The following is an 18,710-nucleotide window of genomic DNA, read 5'->3' as shown; positions in this document are numbered from 1 at the left end:
CTGGGAGGCGCTGGGTGGCACTGGGAGGCACTGGGAGGCACTGGGGAGGCACTAGGATGGCCCAGGAGGCACTGGGGAGGCACTGGGAGGCACTGGGATGCCCCAGGATGCCCTGCCAGGTGCTGGGAAGGCCTGGGAAGGGCCTGGGAAGGGCCTGGGAAGGGCCTGGGAAGGCACTGGGAGGCACTGGGAGGCACTGGGAAGGCACTGGGAGGCACTGGGGAGGCACTAGGATGGCCCAGGAGGCACTGGGGAGGCACTGGGAGGCACTGGGATGCCCCAGGATGCCCTGTCAGGTGCTGGGAAGGGCCTGGGAAGGCCCTGGGAGGCGCTGGGAGGCACTGGGAGGCACTGGGAGGCACTGGTTGGCACCTGCAGTGCCCCGGGCCGGGGTGTGGCGGGAGGGTGGGACTGCCCCGACCGGCCCCGCTCCCTCCCAGGGTGGCCCCAGCCCAGGCGGGGCCCGACAGAGATTTAAGGGGCCGGGCCCGGCGCCCCGCCACCCTCCTCTTCCTCACACCAGCCGCCATGGAGCGCCTCCTGCCGCTGCTGCTCCTGGCCACTGGTGAGGGCACTGGGGGGCACTGGGAGGGCGCTGGGAGGTGCTGGGAGGGAACTGGAGAGCACTAGAGGGTGCTGGGAGGGTGCTGGGGGGCACTGGGAGGGAACTGGAGAGCACTAGAGGGTGTTGGGAGGGCACTGGAGGGCACTGGGAGGTGCTGGGAGGGTGCTGAGGAGAGGTAGAGGGTGCTGGGTTGTACTGGGAGGTAAGTGGAGAACACTAGAGGGTGCTGGGAGGGTGCTGGGGGCACTAGAGGGTGCTGGGGGCACTGGCAGGATGCTGGGGAGCACTAGAGGGTGCTGGGAGGTCACTGGGGGACACTGGGAGGCACTGGGAGGGTGCTGGGGAGCACTAGAGGGTGCTGGGAGGGTGCTGGGAGGGTGCTGGGGAGCACTAGATGGTGCTGGGAAGTTATTGGGAGGCACTGGGAGGGTGCTGGACAGCACTGGAGGGTGCTGGGAGGTCACTGGGGGAGACTGGGAGGCACTGGGGGAGTGCTGGGGAGCACTAGAGGGTGCTGGGAGGTCACTGGGGGACACTGGGAGGCACTGGGAGGGTGCTGGGAGGCACTGGGAGGATGCTGGAGAGCACTAGAGGGTGCTGGGTGGTCACTGGGGTACACTGGGAGGCACTGGGAGGGTGCTGGGAGGCACTGGGGGAGTGCTGGGGAGCACTAGAGGGTGCTGGGAGGTCACTGGGGGACACTGGGAGGCACTGGGAGGGAACTGGACAGCACTGGAGGGTGCTGGGAGGTCATTGGGGGACACTGGGAGGCACTGGGGGGGTGCTGGACAGCACTAGAGGGTGCTGGGAGGTCACTGGGGGACACTGGGAGGCACTGGGAGGGAACTGGACAGCACTGGAGGGTGCTGGGAGGTCATTGGGGGACACTGGGAGGCACTGGGGGGGTGCTGGACAGCACTAGATGGTGCTGGGAGGTACTGGGAGGCACTGGGAGTGAAGTGGGGGCTGTGGGAGGGAACTGGTGAGCACTCGAATGTGCTGGGAGGTACTGGGAGGATGCTGGGAGGCCCCAGGAGGCACTGAGGGCCCTCCAGGGAGTACTGGGAGGGAGCTGTGGGTGAGCTGAGGGCACTGGGAGGCACTGGGAGTGTACTGGTGTGGGTAAGAGGGAAAGAGGAGGTACTGGAGAACACTGCAAGGGGGGAACTGGGAAGCACTGGGAGCACTGGGAGCAGTGGTGGAGTGTAGAAGGGAACGAGGAGGTTGCAGGGGGGTAATGGAGGGCACTGGGATTGTACTGGGAAGGAGCTGGAGGTGAACTGGAGGCACTGGGAGCACACTGGTGGCATGTGGGAAGGAATGGGGAAGCACTGGGAGGCACCAGGAAGATACTGAGGGGAACTGGGAGGGAACTGGAAGGTGCTGAGGGTGTACTGGGAGGGAGCTGGTAGAACTGGGGGCACTGGGAGGGAACTGGAGGCTGCTGGGAAGGCGTGGCAGGCAGCTGGAGGAAATGGTGTGACACAGGGAGGCACTGGGAGGCACTGGGGGCCACGGAGCAGGAACGAGGCAGTGTTGAGAAAGAACTGGGAGGCACTGGGAGGCAGTGGGTGGGAAGCGGTAGGTCACTGGGGGCACTGGGAGGGAAAGGAAGAGTTGGGAGGACACAGGGGTGACATGGGGTGATGCTGGGTGTCCCAGAACACCCACTAGGAGGGAACTGGAAGGGGACTGGGAGGCACTCGGAGGCAACTGGGAGGCACTGGGAGGGAAGCGGTAGGTAACTGGGGGCACTGGGAAGGAAAGGAAGAGCTGGGAGTCACGGGGGGTGACACGGGGTGATACTGCGTGTCCCAGAAGACCCGCTAGGAGGGAACTGGAAGGGGACTGGGAGGCACTGGGAGGCAGCTGGGAGGCACTGGGAGGCAACGGGAGGCAAAGGAAGAGCTGGGAGGACACGGGGGTGACACGGGGTGATACTGCGTGTCCCAGAAGACCCGCTAGGAGGGAACTGGAAGGGGACTGGGAGGCACTGGGAGGCAGCTGGGAGGCACTGGGAGGCAACGGGAAGCAAAGGAAGAGCTGGGAGGACACGGGGGTGACACGGGGTGGTGCTGGATGTCCCAGAAGACCCGCTAGGAGGGAACTGGAAGGGGACTGGGAGGCAACTGGGAGGCACTGGGAGGAAAAGGAAGAGCTGGGAGGACACGGGGGTGACACACGGTGGTGCTGGGTGTCCCAGGGGACCCACTAGGAGGGAACCAGAAGGGGGCTGGGAGGCACTGGGAGGCAACTGGGAGGCACTGGGTGGAAACTGGGAGGCACTGGGAGGGAAAGGAATAGCCCGGAGGACATGGGGGTGACACGGGGTGGTGCTGGGTGGGCGAGGGGACCCACTAGGATGGAACAGGAAGGAGACTGGGAGGCACTGGGAGGGAACTGGGAGGCAGCTGGGAGGCACTGGGAGGGAACTGGGAGATACTAGGAGGGAAAGGAAGAGTTGGGAGGACACGGGGGTGACACAGGGTGGTGCTGGGTGTCCCAGGGGACCCACTAGGAGGGAACCAGAAGGAGACTGGGAGGGAACTGGGAGGCACTGGGAGGCACTGGGAGGCACTGGGAGGGAAAGGAAGAGTTGGGAGGACACAGGGGTGACACAGGGTGGTGCTGGGTGTCCCAGGGGACCCACTAGGAGGGAACCAGGAGGAGACTGGGAGGCACTGTGAGGCAATTGGGAGGGAACTGGGAGGCACTGGGAGGCAACTGGGAGGCAACTGGGAGGCAACTGGGAGGCACTGGGAGGGAAAGGAAGAGTTGGGAGGACACAGGGGTGACACAGGGTGGTGCTGGGTGGGCGAGGGGACCCACTAGGAGGGAACAGGAAGGAGACTGGGAGGCACTGGGAGGGAACTGGGAGGCAACTGGGAGGCAACTGGGAGGGAACTGGGAGGGAAAGGAAGAGTTGGGAGGACACAGGGGTGACACAGGTTGGTGCTGGGTGTCCCAGGGGACCCACTAGCAGGGAACCAGAAGGAGACTGGGAGGCACTGGGAGGCACTGGGAGGCACTGGGAGGCACTGGGAGGGAACTGGGAGGCACTGGAAGGCAACTGGGAGGCACTGGGTGGAAACTGGGAGGCACTGGGAGGGAAAGGAAGAGTTGGGAGGACACAGGGGTGACACAGGGTGGTGCTGGGTGTCCCAGGGGACCCACTAGGAGGGAACCAGAAGGAGACTGGGAGGGAACTGGGAGGGACCTGGGAGGCAACTGGGAGGCAACTGGGAGGCACTGGGAGGGAAAGGAAGAGTTGGGAGGACACAGGGGTGACACAGGGTGGTGCTGGGTGTCCCAGGGGACCCACTAGGAGGGAACCAGAAGGAGACTGGGAGGCTCTGGGAGGGCACTGGGAGGCACTGGAAGGCAACTGGGAGGCACTGGGTGGAAACTGGGAGGCACTGGGAGGGAAAGGAAGAGTTGGGAGGACACAGGGGTGACACAGGGTGGTGCTGGGTGTCCCAGGGGACACACTAGGAGGGAACCAGAAGGAGTCTGGGAGGCACTGGGAGGCAACTGGGAGGGACCTGGGAGGCACTGGGCGGCAACTGGGAGGCACTGGGAGGGAAAGGAAGAGTTGGGAGGACACAGGGGTGACACAGGTTGGTGCTGGGTGTCCCAGGGGACCCACTAGCAGGGAACCAGAAGGAGTCTGGGAGGCACTGGGAGGCACTGGGAGGCACTGGGAGGCACTGGGAGGGAACTGGGAGGCACTGGAAGGCAACTGGGAGGCACTGGGTGGAAACTGGGAGGCACTGGGAGGGAAAGGAAGAGTTGGGAGGACACAGGTTGGTGCTGGCTGTCCCAGGGGACCCACTAGGAGGGAACCAGAAGGAGTCAGGGAGGCGCTGGAAGGCACTGGGAGGGAACTGGGAGGCAACTGGGAGGGAACTGGGAGATACTAGGAGGGAAAGGAAGAGTTGGGAGGACACAGGGGTGACACAGGGTGGTGCTGGGTGTCCCAGGGGACCCACTAGGAGGGAACCAGAAGGAGACTGGGAGGCTCTGGGAGGGAACTGGGAGGCACTGGGAGGCACTGGGAGGCAACTGGGAGGCACTGGGAGGCAACTGGGAGGCACTGGGAGGGAAAGGAAGAGTTGGGAGGACACAGGGGTGACACAGGGTGGTGCTGGGTGTCCCAGGGGACCCACTAGGAGGGAACCAGAAGGAGACTGGGAGGCACTGGGAGGGAACTGGGAGGCACTGGGAGGCGCTGAGCCCCATCTCTGCTCCCGCAGCGGCCGTGGGCGATGAGAACCGGATCGTGGGGGGCCAGAGCTGCCAGAAGAAGCGCCACCCCTACCAGGTGGTGCTCCTGGGCCCCCAGAAGAACATCCACTGCGGCGGGGTCCTCATCGACAAGCTGTGGGTGCTGACGGCCGCCCACTGCGACACCAAGAGGTGGGGGAGGGGCCTCGGGGGGGGGGGGTGGGCGTGGCCAGGCCACGTGGTGCAGAGGGGTCCTCCCATTGGCCGCCGCTTCCTGGGAGGAGCCGTGGAGGGAGCCACTAAGAGGTGGAGGTCGTGGAAGTGTTGGGGTTCACCTCAATATGGGTGGAGAACCTCGCCGGCGGAGGTGGGCATTGTGACGGCATCTCTAGGTCAGGGCCTCTTCCCCGCCCCACGGCATGCTGGGACCCACGGCCTCCCACCCACCACGAGGCCAACCAGTTGGGACTGGGTGGTGAGCTGCTGGGACCAGTGGAGACCACCACTGTGGCCAACTTCCAGTTGGCTTCCAAATGCCATCATCCCATTGGGTTGGGCTCCCAGTATGACCCTACCAATTGGTTGGGCTCCCAGTATGACCATCCCATTGGACTGGCCAACACGGCCATCCAGTTGGGCTCCCAGTATGACCATACGAATCAGTTGGGCTCCCAGTATGACCATCCCAATTGGTTGTGCTCCCAGTATGACCATTCCATTGGCCTGGCCATCACAACCATCCAGCTGGGCTCCCAGTATGACCATCCCATTGGCCTGGCCAACACAGCCATCCAATTGGGCTCCCAGTATGACCCTCCCAATTGGTTGTGCTCCCAGTATGACCATTCCATTGGACTGGCCAACACAACCATCCAGTTGGGCTCCCAGTATGACCCTACCAATTGGTTGGGCTCCCAGTATGACCATTCCATTGGGTTGGCCATCACAACCATCCAGTTGGGCTCCCAGTATGACCATCCCAATTGGTTGTGCTCCCAGTATGACCATTCCATTGGACTGGCCATCACAACCATCCAGCTGGGCTCCCAGTATGACCCTACCAATTGGTTGTGCTCCCAGTATGACCATCCCATTGGACTGGCCAACACAACCATCCAGCTGGGCTCCCAGTATGACCATACCAATCAGTTGGGCTCCCAGTATGACCATCCCAAGTGGTTGTGCTCCCAGTATGACCATCCCATTGGCCTGGCCACCACAGCCATCCCATTGGGCTCCCAGTATGACCATCCCATTGCGTTGTGCTCCCAGTATGACCATCCCATTGCGTTGGGCTCCCAGTATGACCATCCCATGGGGTTGGGCTCCCAGTATGACCATCCCATTGCGTTGTGCTCCCAGTATGACCATCCCATTGCGTTGTGCTCCCAGTATGACCATCCCATGGGGTTGGGCTCCCAGTATGACCATCCCATTGTGTCAGGCTCCCAGTATGACCATTCCATTGCGTTGGGCTCCCAGTATGACCATCCCATTGGACTGGCCACCACAGCCATCCCATTGGGCTCCCAGTATGACCATCCCATTGCGTTGTGCTCCCAGTACGACCATCCCATGGCGTTGGGCTCCCAGTATGACCATCCCATTGCGTTGTGCTCCCAGTATGACCATACCATTGGACTGGCCACCACAGCCATCCCATTGGGCTCCCAGTATGACCATCCCATTGCATTGTGCTCCCAGTATGACCATCCCATGGGTTTGGGCTCCCAGTACGACCATCCCATGGGGTTGGGCTCCCAGTATGACCATCCCATGGGGCTGGGCTCCCAGTTTGACCATCCCATTGGACTGGCCACCACAGCCATCCCATTGGGCTCCCAGTATGACCATCCCATTGCGTTGGGCTCCCAGTATGACCATCCCATGGGGTTGGGCTCCCAGTATGACCATCCCATTGCGTTGTGCTCCCAGTATGACCATCCCATGGGGTTGGGCTCCCAGTATGACCATCCCATTGGCCTGGCCACCACAGCCATCCCATTGGGCTCCCAGTATGACCATCCCATTGCGTTGTGCTCCCAGTATGACCATCCCATTGGACTGGCCACCACAGCCATCCCATTGGGCTCCCAGTATGACCATACCAATCAGTTGGGCTCCCAGTTTGACCATCCCATGGGGCTGGGCTCCCAGTTTGACCATCCCATTGGCCTGGCCACCACAGCCATCCCATTGGACTCCCAGTATGACCATCCCATGTGGTTGGGCTCCCAGTATGACCATCCCATGGGGTTGGGCTCCCAGTACGACCATCCCATGGGGTTGGGCTCCCAGTACGACCATCCCATGGGGTTGGGCTCCCAGTATGACCATCCCATGGGGCTGGGCTCCCAGTTTGACCATCCCATTGGGCTGGGCTCCCAGTTTGACCATCCCATTGGCCTGGCCACCACAGCCATCCCATTGGGCTCCCAGTATGACCATCCCATTTCATTGTGCTCCCAGTATGACCATCCCATGGGGTTGGGCTCCCAGTATGACCATCCCATTGCGTTGTGCTCCCAGTATGACCATCCCATTGGACTGGCCACCACAGCCATCCCATTGGGCTCCCAGTATGACCATACCAATCAGTTGGGCTCCCAGTTTGACCATCCCATGGGGTTGGGCTCCCAGTACGACCATCCCATGGGGTTGGGCTCCCAGTACGACCATCCCATTGCATTGTGCTCCCAGTATGACCATCCCATGGGTTTGGGCTCCCAGTACGACCATCCCATGGGGTTGGGCTCCCAGTATGACCATCCCATGGGGCTGGGCTCCCAGTTTGACCATCCCATTGGACTGGCCACCACAGCCATCCCATTGGGCTCCCAGTATGACCATCCCATTGCGTTGGGCTCCCAGTATGACCATCCCATGGGGTTGGGCTCCCAGTATGACCATCCCATTGCGTTGTGCTCCCAGTATGACCATCCCATGGGGTTGGGCTCCCAGTATGACCATCCCATTGGCCTGGCCACCACAGCCATCCCATTGGGCTCCCAGTATGACCATCCCATTGCGTTGTGCTCCCAGTATGACCATCCCATTGGACTGGCCACCACAGCCATCCCATTGGGCTCCCAGTATGACCATACCAATCAGTTGGGCTCCCAGTTTGACCATCCCATGGGGTTGGGCTCCCAGTACGACCATCCCATGGGGTTGGGCTCCCAGTATGACCATCCCATGGGGCTGGGCTCCCAGTTTGACCATCCCATTGGCCTGGCCACCACAGCCATCCCATTGGGCTCCCAGTACGACCATCCCATGGGGTTGTGCTCCCAGTACGACCATCCCATGGGGTTGCGACGGTACTGGTGCGACTGGGCTGGGCGGTGGCACCCACGCGCTGACCCCACGGGAGCACCCTGAGGCCACCGGCCCGGCGTCGCTGAAACCATCTCCTCCCAGTAGAACCGTGGCTGTTTGTCCACCGTTTGGGTCGTCCGTCCTTCTGGCCGAGGGAAGGCGCGGCCATGACAAAAAGAAAACCGGGGTTGAAAACCCCAATTTTGGGGCTGTTGCGCGGGGGGTTTTTTTTTTGGCCGGGAAACCCGGGTTCTTCTTCACCTCGGGTTGTCCCGAAGAGGCCCCGCGTCCCCCGGGGAACGTCACCGCCCTCCTTTCTCCCCCGTCCCGTCGCCCAGCTCCATCCCCATCCGCATGGGCGACCACAGCTTGAAGACCAAGGAAGGAACGGAGCAGTGCGTCAACTCGGCCAAGGCCTTCATCCACCCCAGCTACGACCCCACCACCCACGACGGTGACATCATGCTGCTGAAGCTCCAGAAGCCCGTCCGCTTCACCGACTACATCCGGCCCGTGGCGCTCCCCAGGCGCTGCCCGCCCCCCAACAGCGAGTGCGTCGTCTCGGGCTGGGGGAGCACCAGCAGCCCCGAAGGTAGGGGGGAAGAGGGCCTCGTGCTGGGGTGGGGGTGAGGGTGGGGTGGGGGGGGAGCGTCAAGGCACTTGGGGACATCGCGGGGGCTTGGGGACATCTCATCATCTTGGGGACTTCTCAGTGCCTTGGGGGCATCTCAGGATCTTGGGGACATCTCAGAGGCTTGGGGGCATCTCAGGGGCCTGGGGACATCTCGGGATCTTGGGGACATCTCAGGATCTTGGGGACATCTCAGAGGCTTGGGGACATCTCAGGATCTTGGGGACATCTCAGTGCCTTGGGGGCATCTCAGGGGCCTGGGGACATCGCGGGATCTTGGGGACATCTCAGTATCTTGGGGACATCTCAGGATCTTGGGGACATCTCAGAGGCTTGGGGACATCTCTGTGTCTTGGGGACATCTCAGGATCTTGGGGACATCTCAGAGGCTTGGGGACATCTCAGGATCTTGGGGACATCTCAGTGCCTTGGGGACATCTCAGTGCCTTGGGGACATCTCAGAACCTTGGGGACATTGCAGGAACTTGGGGACACCTCAGGAGCTTGGGGACATCTCAGTGCCTTGGGAACATCTCAGGATCTTGGCGGCACCTCAGGGGCTTGGGCACAACTCAGTGCCTTGGGGACATTGCAGGATCTTGGCGGCACCTCAGGAGCTTGGAGACATCTCAGTGCCTTGGGGACATCTCAGGCTCTTGGGGACTTCTCGGGATCTTGGGGGCACTTCAGGGGCTTGGGGACATCTCAGAGGCTTGGGGACATCTCAGAGGCTTGGGGACATCTCAGAGGCTTGGGGACATCTCAGAGGCTTAGGGACATCTCAGAGGCTTGGGGACATCTCAGGATCTTAGGGGCATCTCGGGATCTTGGGGACATCTCAGAGGCTTGGGAACACCTCAGTGCCTTGGGGACACCTCAGGGGCCTGGGGACATCTCAGTGCCTTGGGGACATCTCAGGATCTTGGCGGCACCTCAGGGGCTTGGGCACAACTCAGTGCCTTGGGGACATCTCAGAGGCTTGGGAACACCTCAGTGCCTTGGGGACACCTCAGGGGCTTGGGGACATCTCAGAGGCTTGGGGACATCTCAGGATCCTGGGGACATCTCAGTGCCTTGGGGACATCTCAGAGGCTTAGGGACATCTCAGAGGCTTGGGGACATCTCAGTGCCTTGGGGGCATCTCAGAGGCTTAGGGACATCTCAGAGGCTTGGGGACATCTCAGTGCCTTGGGGACATCTCAGAGGCTTGGGGACATCTCAGTGCCTTGGGGGCATCTCAGGATCCTGGGGACATCTCAGTGCCTGGGGACATCTCAGTGCCTTGGGGACATCTCAGAGGCTTGGGGACATCTCAGGATCTTGGGGACATCTCAGGGGCTTGGGGACATCTCAGGATCCTGGGGACATCTCAGGATCTTGGGGACATCTCAGGGGCTTGGGGACATCTCAGGATCCTGGGGACATCTCAGGATCCTGGGGACATCTCAGTGCCTTGGGGACATCTCAGAGGCCTGGGGACATCTCAGGATCTTGGGGACATCTCAGTGCCTTGGGGGCATCTCAGAACCTTGGGGACATTGCAGGAACTTGGGGACACCTCAGGGGCCTGGGGACATCTCAGAGGCCTGGGGACAGCTCAGTGCCTTGGGGACATCTCGGGATGCCGGGGCGTCTCCCCCCACAGGGGCGCCTGGGTCTATCACGGTCCATGGGGTGGCCGTGGTGGTCTCCATTCTCCCCAAAGCCCTTCCACGACCCCCAGAGAACCCAAACCACCTCAGAGTTGACCAACCATCCCTCACCTCGCGATCCCCTTCCACGGTGGGGCGTCACCCCCCGCGTCACCCCGAAAGGGAGAGGGTCCCGCCGCCCCCGGGGCGGCGGTGGGTGCCAGGACCCCTGACCACGCCCCTTGTCCCCAGGGTACTTCCCCGACGTCCTCCAGTGCGGCGTGGTCTACACCATGCCCAACGAGGAGTGCGCCAAGCTCTACCCCAAAGGCATCACCAAGAACATGCTCTGCGCCGGCGTCAGCGCCGGCGGCACCGACTCCTGCCAGGTAGGCCTGGGTGGGCGGGGTCTGGGTGGCTCCACCCACCCAACCCGTGAGGAGACACGCCCTCCGCCCCCCCCCCCCCCCCCGATGGGGAAGGAATGGGGTGGGGACACCCTGACCGCTGGGCGTAGAGGAACCCAGCTCCGGGGGCTTGGGAAGATGGGGTGATGTTGGGACCCCCCTGAGCACCACGGGGACCCCCGGGTGCTATAGGGACCACCTGAGCTCCATAGGTAACCTGGGTGCTATAGGGACCACCTGAGCTCCATAGGTAACCTGGGTGCTATAGGGGCCACCTGAGCTCCATAGGTAACCTGGGTGCTATAGGGGCCACCTGAGCTCCATAGGTAACCTGGGTGCTATAGGGGCCACCTGAGCTCCATAGGTAACCTGGGTGCTATAGGGGCCACCTGAGCTCCATAGGTAACCTGGGTGCTATAGGGGCCACCTGAGCTCCATAGGTAACCTGGGTGCTATAGGGACCCCTCCTCAAGCTCCACAGGGACCCCCGGGTGCTATAGGGACCACCTGAGCTCCATAGGTAACCTGGGTGCTATAGGGGCCACCTGAGCTCCATAGGTAACCTGGGTGCTATAGGGACCCCTCCTCAAGCTCCACAGGGACCCCCGGGTGCTATAGGGACCACCTGAGCTCCATAGGTGCACTGGGTGCTATAGGGACCCTTCCTCAAGTACCACGGGGACCACCTGGGTGCTATAGGGACCACCTGAGCTCCATAGGTGCACTGGGTGCTATAGGGACCCCTCCTCAAGCACCACGGGGACCCCCTGGGTGCTATAGGGGCCACCCGAGCTCCATAGGTAACCTGGGTGCTATAGGGGCCACCTGAGCTCCATAGGTAACCTGGGTGCTATAGGGGCTACCTGAGCTCCATAGGTAACCTGGGTGCTATAGGGGCCACCTGAGCTCCATAGGTAACCTGGGTGCTATAGGGGCCACCTGAGCTCCATAGGTAACCTGGGTGCTATAGGGGCTACCTGAGCTCCATAGGTAACCTGGGCGCTATAGGGGCCACCTGAGCTCCATAGGTAACCTGGGCGCTATAGGGGCCACCTGAGCTCCATAGGTAACCTGGGCGCTATAGGGACCGCCTGAGCTCCATAGGTAACCTGGGCGCTATAGGGGCCACCTGAGCTCCATAGGTAACCTGGGCGCTATAGGGGCCACCTGAGCTCCATAGGTAACCTGGGTGCTATAGGGGCTACCTGAGCTCCATAGGTAACCTGGGTGCTATAGGGACCGCCTGAGCTCCATAGGTAACCTGGGTGCTATAGGGGCTACCTGAGCTCCATAGGTAACCTGGGTGCTATAGGGGCCACCTGAGCTCCATAGGTAACCTGGGTGCTATAGGGGCCACCTGAGCTCCATAGGTAACCTGGGTGCTATAGGGGCCACCTGAGCTCCATAGGTAACCTGGGTGCTATAGGGACCACCTGAGCTCCATAGGTAACCTGGGTGCTATAGGGACCACCTGAGCTCCATAGGTAACCTGGGTGCTATAGGGGCCACCTGAGCTCCATAGGTAACCTGGGCGCTATAGGGGCCACCTGAGCTCCATAGGTAACCTGGGCGCTATAGGGGCTACCTGAGCTCCATAGGTAACCTGGGCACTATAGGGACCGCCTGAGCTCCATAGGTAACCTGGGCGCTATAGGGGCCACCTGAGCTCCATAGGTAACCTGGGCGCTATAGGGGCTACCTGAGCTCCATAGGTAACCTGGGTGCTATAGGGACCGCCTGAGCTCCATAGGTAACCTGGGCGCTATAGGGGCCACCTGAGCTCCATAGGTAACCTGGGTGCTATAGGGGCCACCTGAGCTCCATAGGTAACCTGGGTGCTATAGGGACCGCCTGAGCTCCATAGGTAACCTGGGCACTATAGGGGCTACCTGAGCTCCATAGGTAACCTGGGTGCTATAGGGGCTACCTGAGCTCCATAGGTAACCTGGGTGCTATAGGGACCCCTCCTCAAGCACCACAGGGACCCCCGGGTGCTATAGGGACCACCTGAGCTCCATAGGTAACCTGGGTGCTATAGAGACCCCTCCTCAAGCACCACAGGTACCCCCGGGTGCTATAGGGACCACCTGAGCTCCATAGGTGCGCTGGGTGCTATAGGGACCCCTCCTCAAGCTCCACAGGGACCCCCGGGTGCTATAGGGACCACCTGAGCTCCATAGGTAATCTGGGTGCTATAGGGACCCCTCCTCAAGCACCACAGGGACCCCTGGGTGCTATAGGGACCACCTGAGCTCCATAGGTGCGCTGGGTGCTATAGGGACCACCTGAGCTCCATAGGTAACCTGGGTGCTATAGAGACCCCTCCTCAAGCACCACAGGGACCCCTGGGTGCTATAGGGACCACCTGAGCTCCATAGGTAACCTGGGTGCTATAGAGACCCCTCCTCAAGCACCACAGGTACCCCCGGGTGCTATAGGGACCACCTGAGCTCCATAGGTGCGCTGGGTGCTATAGGGACCCCTCCTCAAGCTCCACAGGGACCCCCGGGTGCTATAGGGACCACCTGAGCTCCATAGGTAATCTGGGTGCTATAGGGACCCCTCCTCAAGCACCACAGGGACCCCTGGGTGCTATAGGGACCACCTGAGCTCCATAGGTGCGCTGGGTGCTATAGGGACCACCTGAGCTCCATAGGTAACCTGGGTGCTATAGAGACCCCTCCTCAAGCACCACAGGGACCCCTGGGTGCTATAGGGACCACCTGAGCTCCATAGGTAATCTGGGTGCTATAGGGACCCCTCCTCAAGCACCGCGGGGACCCCCTGGGTGCTATAGGGGCCACCTGAGCTCCATAGGTGCGCTGGGTGCTATAGGGACCCCTCCTCAAGCACCACGGGGACCCCCTGGGTGCTATAGGGGCCACCTGAGCTCCATAGGTGCGCTGGGTGCTATAGGGACCCCTCCTCAAGCACCACGGGGACCCCCTGGGTGCTATAGGGGCCACCTGAGCTCCATAGGTGCGCTGGGTGCTATAGGGACCCCTAATTGCTATAGGGATCCTCTGGGTGCTGTAGGGACCACCAAGCACTGTACAGCTCCTATATGGGCTATAGGGACTGCTGTGGCATTAAGGGGACCACAAAGCAACATACAGCCCCCCCCCGGGGGTCATGGGGACCCCCAAGCTCTGTAGGAATACCCTGGCTCCTATAGGGACTCCCAAACAATGTACAGCCTCCCTGGTCCTATAGGGGACCTCCTGGGTGCTATAGGACCCCCCAGGGTGTTATAAGAAGGTCTGGGTGCTATAGGGACCCCCAAGAACTCTACAGCCCCCTCTGAGTGCTATGAAGACCCCAGGGCACTATAGCGACCTCCTCAGTTCTATAGGGACCTCCTGGGCCTCAGCTCCAGCACCCTATAGTACATGGTGGTCTCCATGCCTTGACCCTATAGGACATGTTGGTCTCCATGTCACAACCCTATAGGGTGTCGTGGTCTCCATGTCATGACCCTGTAGGACATGGGGGTCTCCATATCCTGACCCCATAGGACATGGTGGTCTCTGTATCCTGACCCTATAGGAGATGGTGGTCTCCATGTCATGACCCTCTAGGGCGTGGTGGTCTCCAAGTCCTGACCCCATCGGACATGGTTGTCTCCATGTCACGACCCTATAGGGCGTGGTTGTCTCCATGTCATGACCCTATAGGACATGGTAGTCTCCAAGTCCTGACCCCATAGGATGTGGTGGTCTCCATGTCATGGCCCCATAGGACATTGTTTTCTCCATGTCATGACCCTATAGGACATGGTGGTCTCCATGTCATGACCCTATAGGACATGGTGGTCTCCATGTCCTGACCCTATAGGGCATGGTGGTGTCCAAGTCCTGACCCCATTGGACATGTTGGTCTCCATGTCATGGCCCCATAGGACATTGTTTTCTCCATGTCATGACCCTATAGGACATGGTGGTCTCCACATCCTGACCCCATTGGACATGGTCGTCTCCATGTCCTGACCCTATAGGACATGTTGGTCTCCATGTCACGACCCTATAGGGCGTGGTTGTCTCCATGTCATGACCCCATAGAACAGGGTGGTCTCCAAGGCCTGACCCTTTAGGACGTGGTGGTGCCCCATGCCATGACCCTATAGGACATGGTGGTCTCCACGTCCTGACCCTATAGGGCATGGTGGTCTCCATGTCATGACCCTATAGGGTGTGGTGATCTCCATATCCTGACGCCACAGGACACGGTGGTCTCCACGTCCTGACCCTATGGGACGTGATGGTGCCCCATGCCATGACCCTATAGGGTGTCGTGGTCTCCACGTCCTGACCCTATGGGACGTGATGGTGCCCCATGCCATGACCCTATAGGGTGTCGTGGTCTCCACGTCCTGACCCTATAGGACGTGGTGGTGCCCCATGCCATGACCCTATAGGACATGGTTTTCTCCACGTCCTGACCCCATAGGACATGGTGGTCTCCACGTCCTGACCCCATAGGACATGGTGGTCTCCATGTCACGACCCCATAGAACATGGTGGTCTCCACGTCCTGACCCTATAGGACATGGTTTTCTCCACGTCCTGACCCCATAGGACATGGTGGTCTCCATGTCACGACCCCATAGAACATGGTGGTCTCCACGTCCTGACCCTATAGGGCGTGGTGGTCACCACGTCATGACCCTATAGGATGAGGTGGTGCCCCATGGAGAACCGCGTGGCCTGAGCGTTCCCCGTGGGGTGGGGCTGGGGGTGGGGTAGAGGCGCCGTGTGGGGCACCCAAGCCCGGCACGACCTCACGGGGTGTCTCCTCCTGGCCAGGGTGACTCGGGGGGGCCGCTGGTGTGCCGGGACGAGCTGCAGGGCATCGTCTCCTGGGGGATGCAGGTGTGCGGGCAGCGGGGCAAGCCGGGCGTCTACACCCGCGTCTGCGAGTTCACCGCCTGGATCCACGACACCATGAGGAAGAACGGCCACGTCTGAGCCCATCCCCCCCACCCAAAAAAAAAAAAAAAAAAGCCCAGAAGAGGCCTCCCCCCACCCCAAAACACCAGGGGTCTTCTTCTCCCATCCCCCATCCCGCGTCGCCCGCCCCGTGCGCGGGGGAAGAGCTCCTGGAATAAAAGCCCTGTGAAACGTGGGTGTTTTCGGCCATCCCGTGGCGCCACGGGGGGGAGGTGGGGGGTGGGGGGGGGGGGGTGGGGGGGGGGGGAGGTGGGGGGGGGAGTGGGGGAGGTGGGGGGGATTGTGGCCACCATGAGAGCGGGGAGAAAATGGCCCCCGGTTGTGAGGGTTGGGGTTGGTGGGAGCGGCGGACGACTCGCAGTCACGCGTGATTGGGGCTGGTGGCCACGGTGGCAACCTGAGATCACGTATCTGGGGGGCTGGTGGCCACGGTGGCAACCTGAGACCACGTATCTGGGGGCTGGTGGCCACGGTGGCAACCTGAGACCACGTATCTGGGGGCTGGTGGCCACGGTGGCAACCTGAGACCACGTATCTGGGGGCTGGTGGCCACGGTGGCAACCTGAGACCATGTATCTGGGGGCTGGTGGCCACGGTGGCAACCTGAGACCACGTATCTGGGGGCTGGTGGCCACGGTGGCAACCTGAGACCATGTATCTGGGGGCTGGTGGCCACGGTGGCAACCTGAGACCACGTATCTGGGGGCTGGTGGCCACGGTGGCAACCTGAGATCACGTATCTGGGGGGCTGGTGGCCACGGTGGCAACCTGAGACCACGTATCTTGGGGGCTGGTGGCCACGGTGGCAACCTGAGACCACGTATCTGGGGGCTGGTGGCCACGGTGGCAACCTGAGACCATGTATCTGGGGGCTGGTGGCCACGGTGGCAACCTGAGACCACGTATCTGGGGGCTGGTGGCCACGGTGGCAACCTGAGACCATGTATCTGGGGGCTGGTGGCCACGGTGGCAACCTGAGACCACGTATCTGGGGGGCTGGTGGCCACGGTGGCAACCTGAGACCACGTATCTGGGGGCTGGTGGCCACGGTGGCAACCTGAGACCACGTATCTGGGGGCTGGTGGCCACGGTGGCAACCTGAGACCACGTATCTGGGGGCTGGTGGCCACGGTGGCAACCTGAGACCACGTATCTGGGGGCTGGTGGCCACGGTGGCAACCTGAGACCACGTATCTGGTGGCTGGTGGCCACGGTGGCAACCTGAGACCACGTATCTGGGGGCTGGTGGCCACGGTGGCAACCTGAGACCACGTATCTGGGGGCTGGTGGCCACGGTGGCAACCTGAGACCACGTATCTGGGGGCTGGTGGCCACGGTGGCAACCTGAGACCACGTATCTGGGGGCTGGTGGCCACGGTGGCAACCTGAGACCACGTATCTGGGGGCTGGTGGCCACGGTGGCAACCTGAGACCACGTATCTGGGGGCTGGTGGCCACGGTGGCAACCTGAGACCACACGTTTGTTGCTAACAGCCATCCCGTGTCCACCTCTGGAAGTTGCATGTTGACGTCTGGAGGACACGTGTGTCCAGGGCTGGAGATCACGTGTCCAGGTGTGGAGGACACGTGTGTCCAGGGGTGGAGATCACATGTCCAGGTGTGGAGGACACGTGTGTCCAGGGCTGGAGATCACGTGTCCAGGTGTGGAGGACACGTGTGTCCAGGGCTGGAGGACACGTGTCCCGGTCTGGAGGACACGTGTGTCCAGGGCTGGAGATAACGTGTCCAGGTGTGGAGGACACGTGTGTCCAGGGCTGGAGATCACGTGTCCAGGTGTGGAGGACACGTGTGTCCGGGGCTGGAGATCACGTGTCCAGGTCTGGAGGACACGTGTGTCCGGGACTGGAGATCACGTGTCCAGGTCTGGAGGACACGTGTGTCCAGGTGTGGGGATCACGTGTCCAGGTGTGGAGGACACGTGTGTCCAGGGCTGGAGATCACGTGTCCAGGTCTGGAGGACACGTGTGTCCAGGTGTGGAGATCACGTGTCCAGGTCTGGAGGACACGTGTGTCCAGGTGTGGAGATCACGTGTCCAGGGCTGGAGGACACGTGTGTCCGGGGCTGGAGATCACACGTCCCGGACTGGAGGACACGTGTGTCCAGGGCTGGAGATCACGTGTCCAGGTGTGGAGGACACGTGTGTCCAGGGCTGGAGATCACATGTCCCGGTCTGGAGGACACGTGTGTCCAGGGCTGGAGGACACGTGTCCCGGTCTGGAGGACACGTGTGTCCAGGGCTGGAGGACACGTGTCCCGGTCTGGAGGACACGTGTGTCCGGGGCTGGAGATCACACGTCCCGGTCTGGAGGACACGTGTGTCCAGGGCTGGAGGACACGTGTGTCCAGGGCTGGAGATCACGTGTCCAGGTGTGGAGGACACGTGTGTCCAGGGCTGGAGGACACGTGTCCCGGTCTGGAGGACACGTGTGTCCAGGGCTGGAGGACACGTGTCCCGGTCTGGAGGACACGTGTGTCCGGGGCTGGAGATCACATGTCCCGGTCTGGAGGACACGTGTGTCCAGGGCTGGAGATCACGTGTCCAGGTGTGGAGGACACGTGTGTCCAGGGCTGGAGATCACATGTCCCGGTCTGGAGGACACGTGTGTCCAGGGCTGGAGGACACGTGTCCCGGTCTGGAGGACACGCGTGTCCGGGGCTGGAGGACACGTGTCCCGGTCTGGAGGACACGTGTGTCCAGGGCTGGAGGACACGTGTCCCGGTCTGGAGGACACGTGTGTCCAGGGCTGGAGGACACGTGTCCCGGTCTGGAGGACACGCGTGTCGCCCACCGCCGCCTGTGCCCAGCCTCGTGTCCACGGCTGCCGCGTCACCACCACACGTGTCCATCCCCGGTGGCCACGCCCACCCCCCGCATGGTCCCACATGGACACGTGTGTGTCCTTCCCCCCCACCCCGAGACCCCCCCGCCCCCCGTGTGTGTGTGTCCCCCCCCCACCCCCCCCGGG

At 62.0% G+C, this 18,710-nt stretch overlaps 1 protein-coding gene across 1 annotated transcript; it reads left to right on the top strand.

Moving 5' to 3' along the window:
* The first annotated feature begins 528 nt into the window (after nucleotides 1-528).
* On the top strand, nucleotides 529-15,740 carry LOC135311046 (trypsin-3-like). Its single transcript, XM_064440191.1, has 5 exons — nucleotides 529-565; nucleotides 4,819-4,981; nucleotides 8,446-8,699; nucleotides 10,622-10,758; nucleotides 15,579-15,740. The coding sequence occupies exons 1-5, from the start codon at nucleotides 529-531 to the stop codon at nucleotides 15,738-15,740; spliced, it is 753 nt and encodes a 250-aa protein (XP_064296261.1).
* The last annotated feature ends 2,970 nt before the right edge of the window (nucleotides 15,741-18,710 follow it).

Source organism: Phalacrocorax carbo, unplaced genomic scaffold (assembly GCF_963921805.1).
Source record: "Phalacrocorax carbo unplaced genomic scaffold, bPhaCar2.1 SCAFFOLD_178, whole genome shotgun sequence".
Classification (NCBI taxonomy): domain Eukaryota; kingdom Metazoa; phylum Chordata; class Aves; order Suliformes; family Phalacrocoracidae; genus Phalacrocorax; species Phalacrocorax carbo.
Note: the sequence above shows the minus strand (reverse complement) of the source record. Positions and strands in the feature narration are given on the sequence as shown.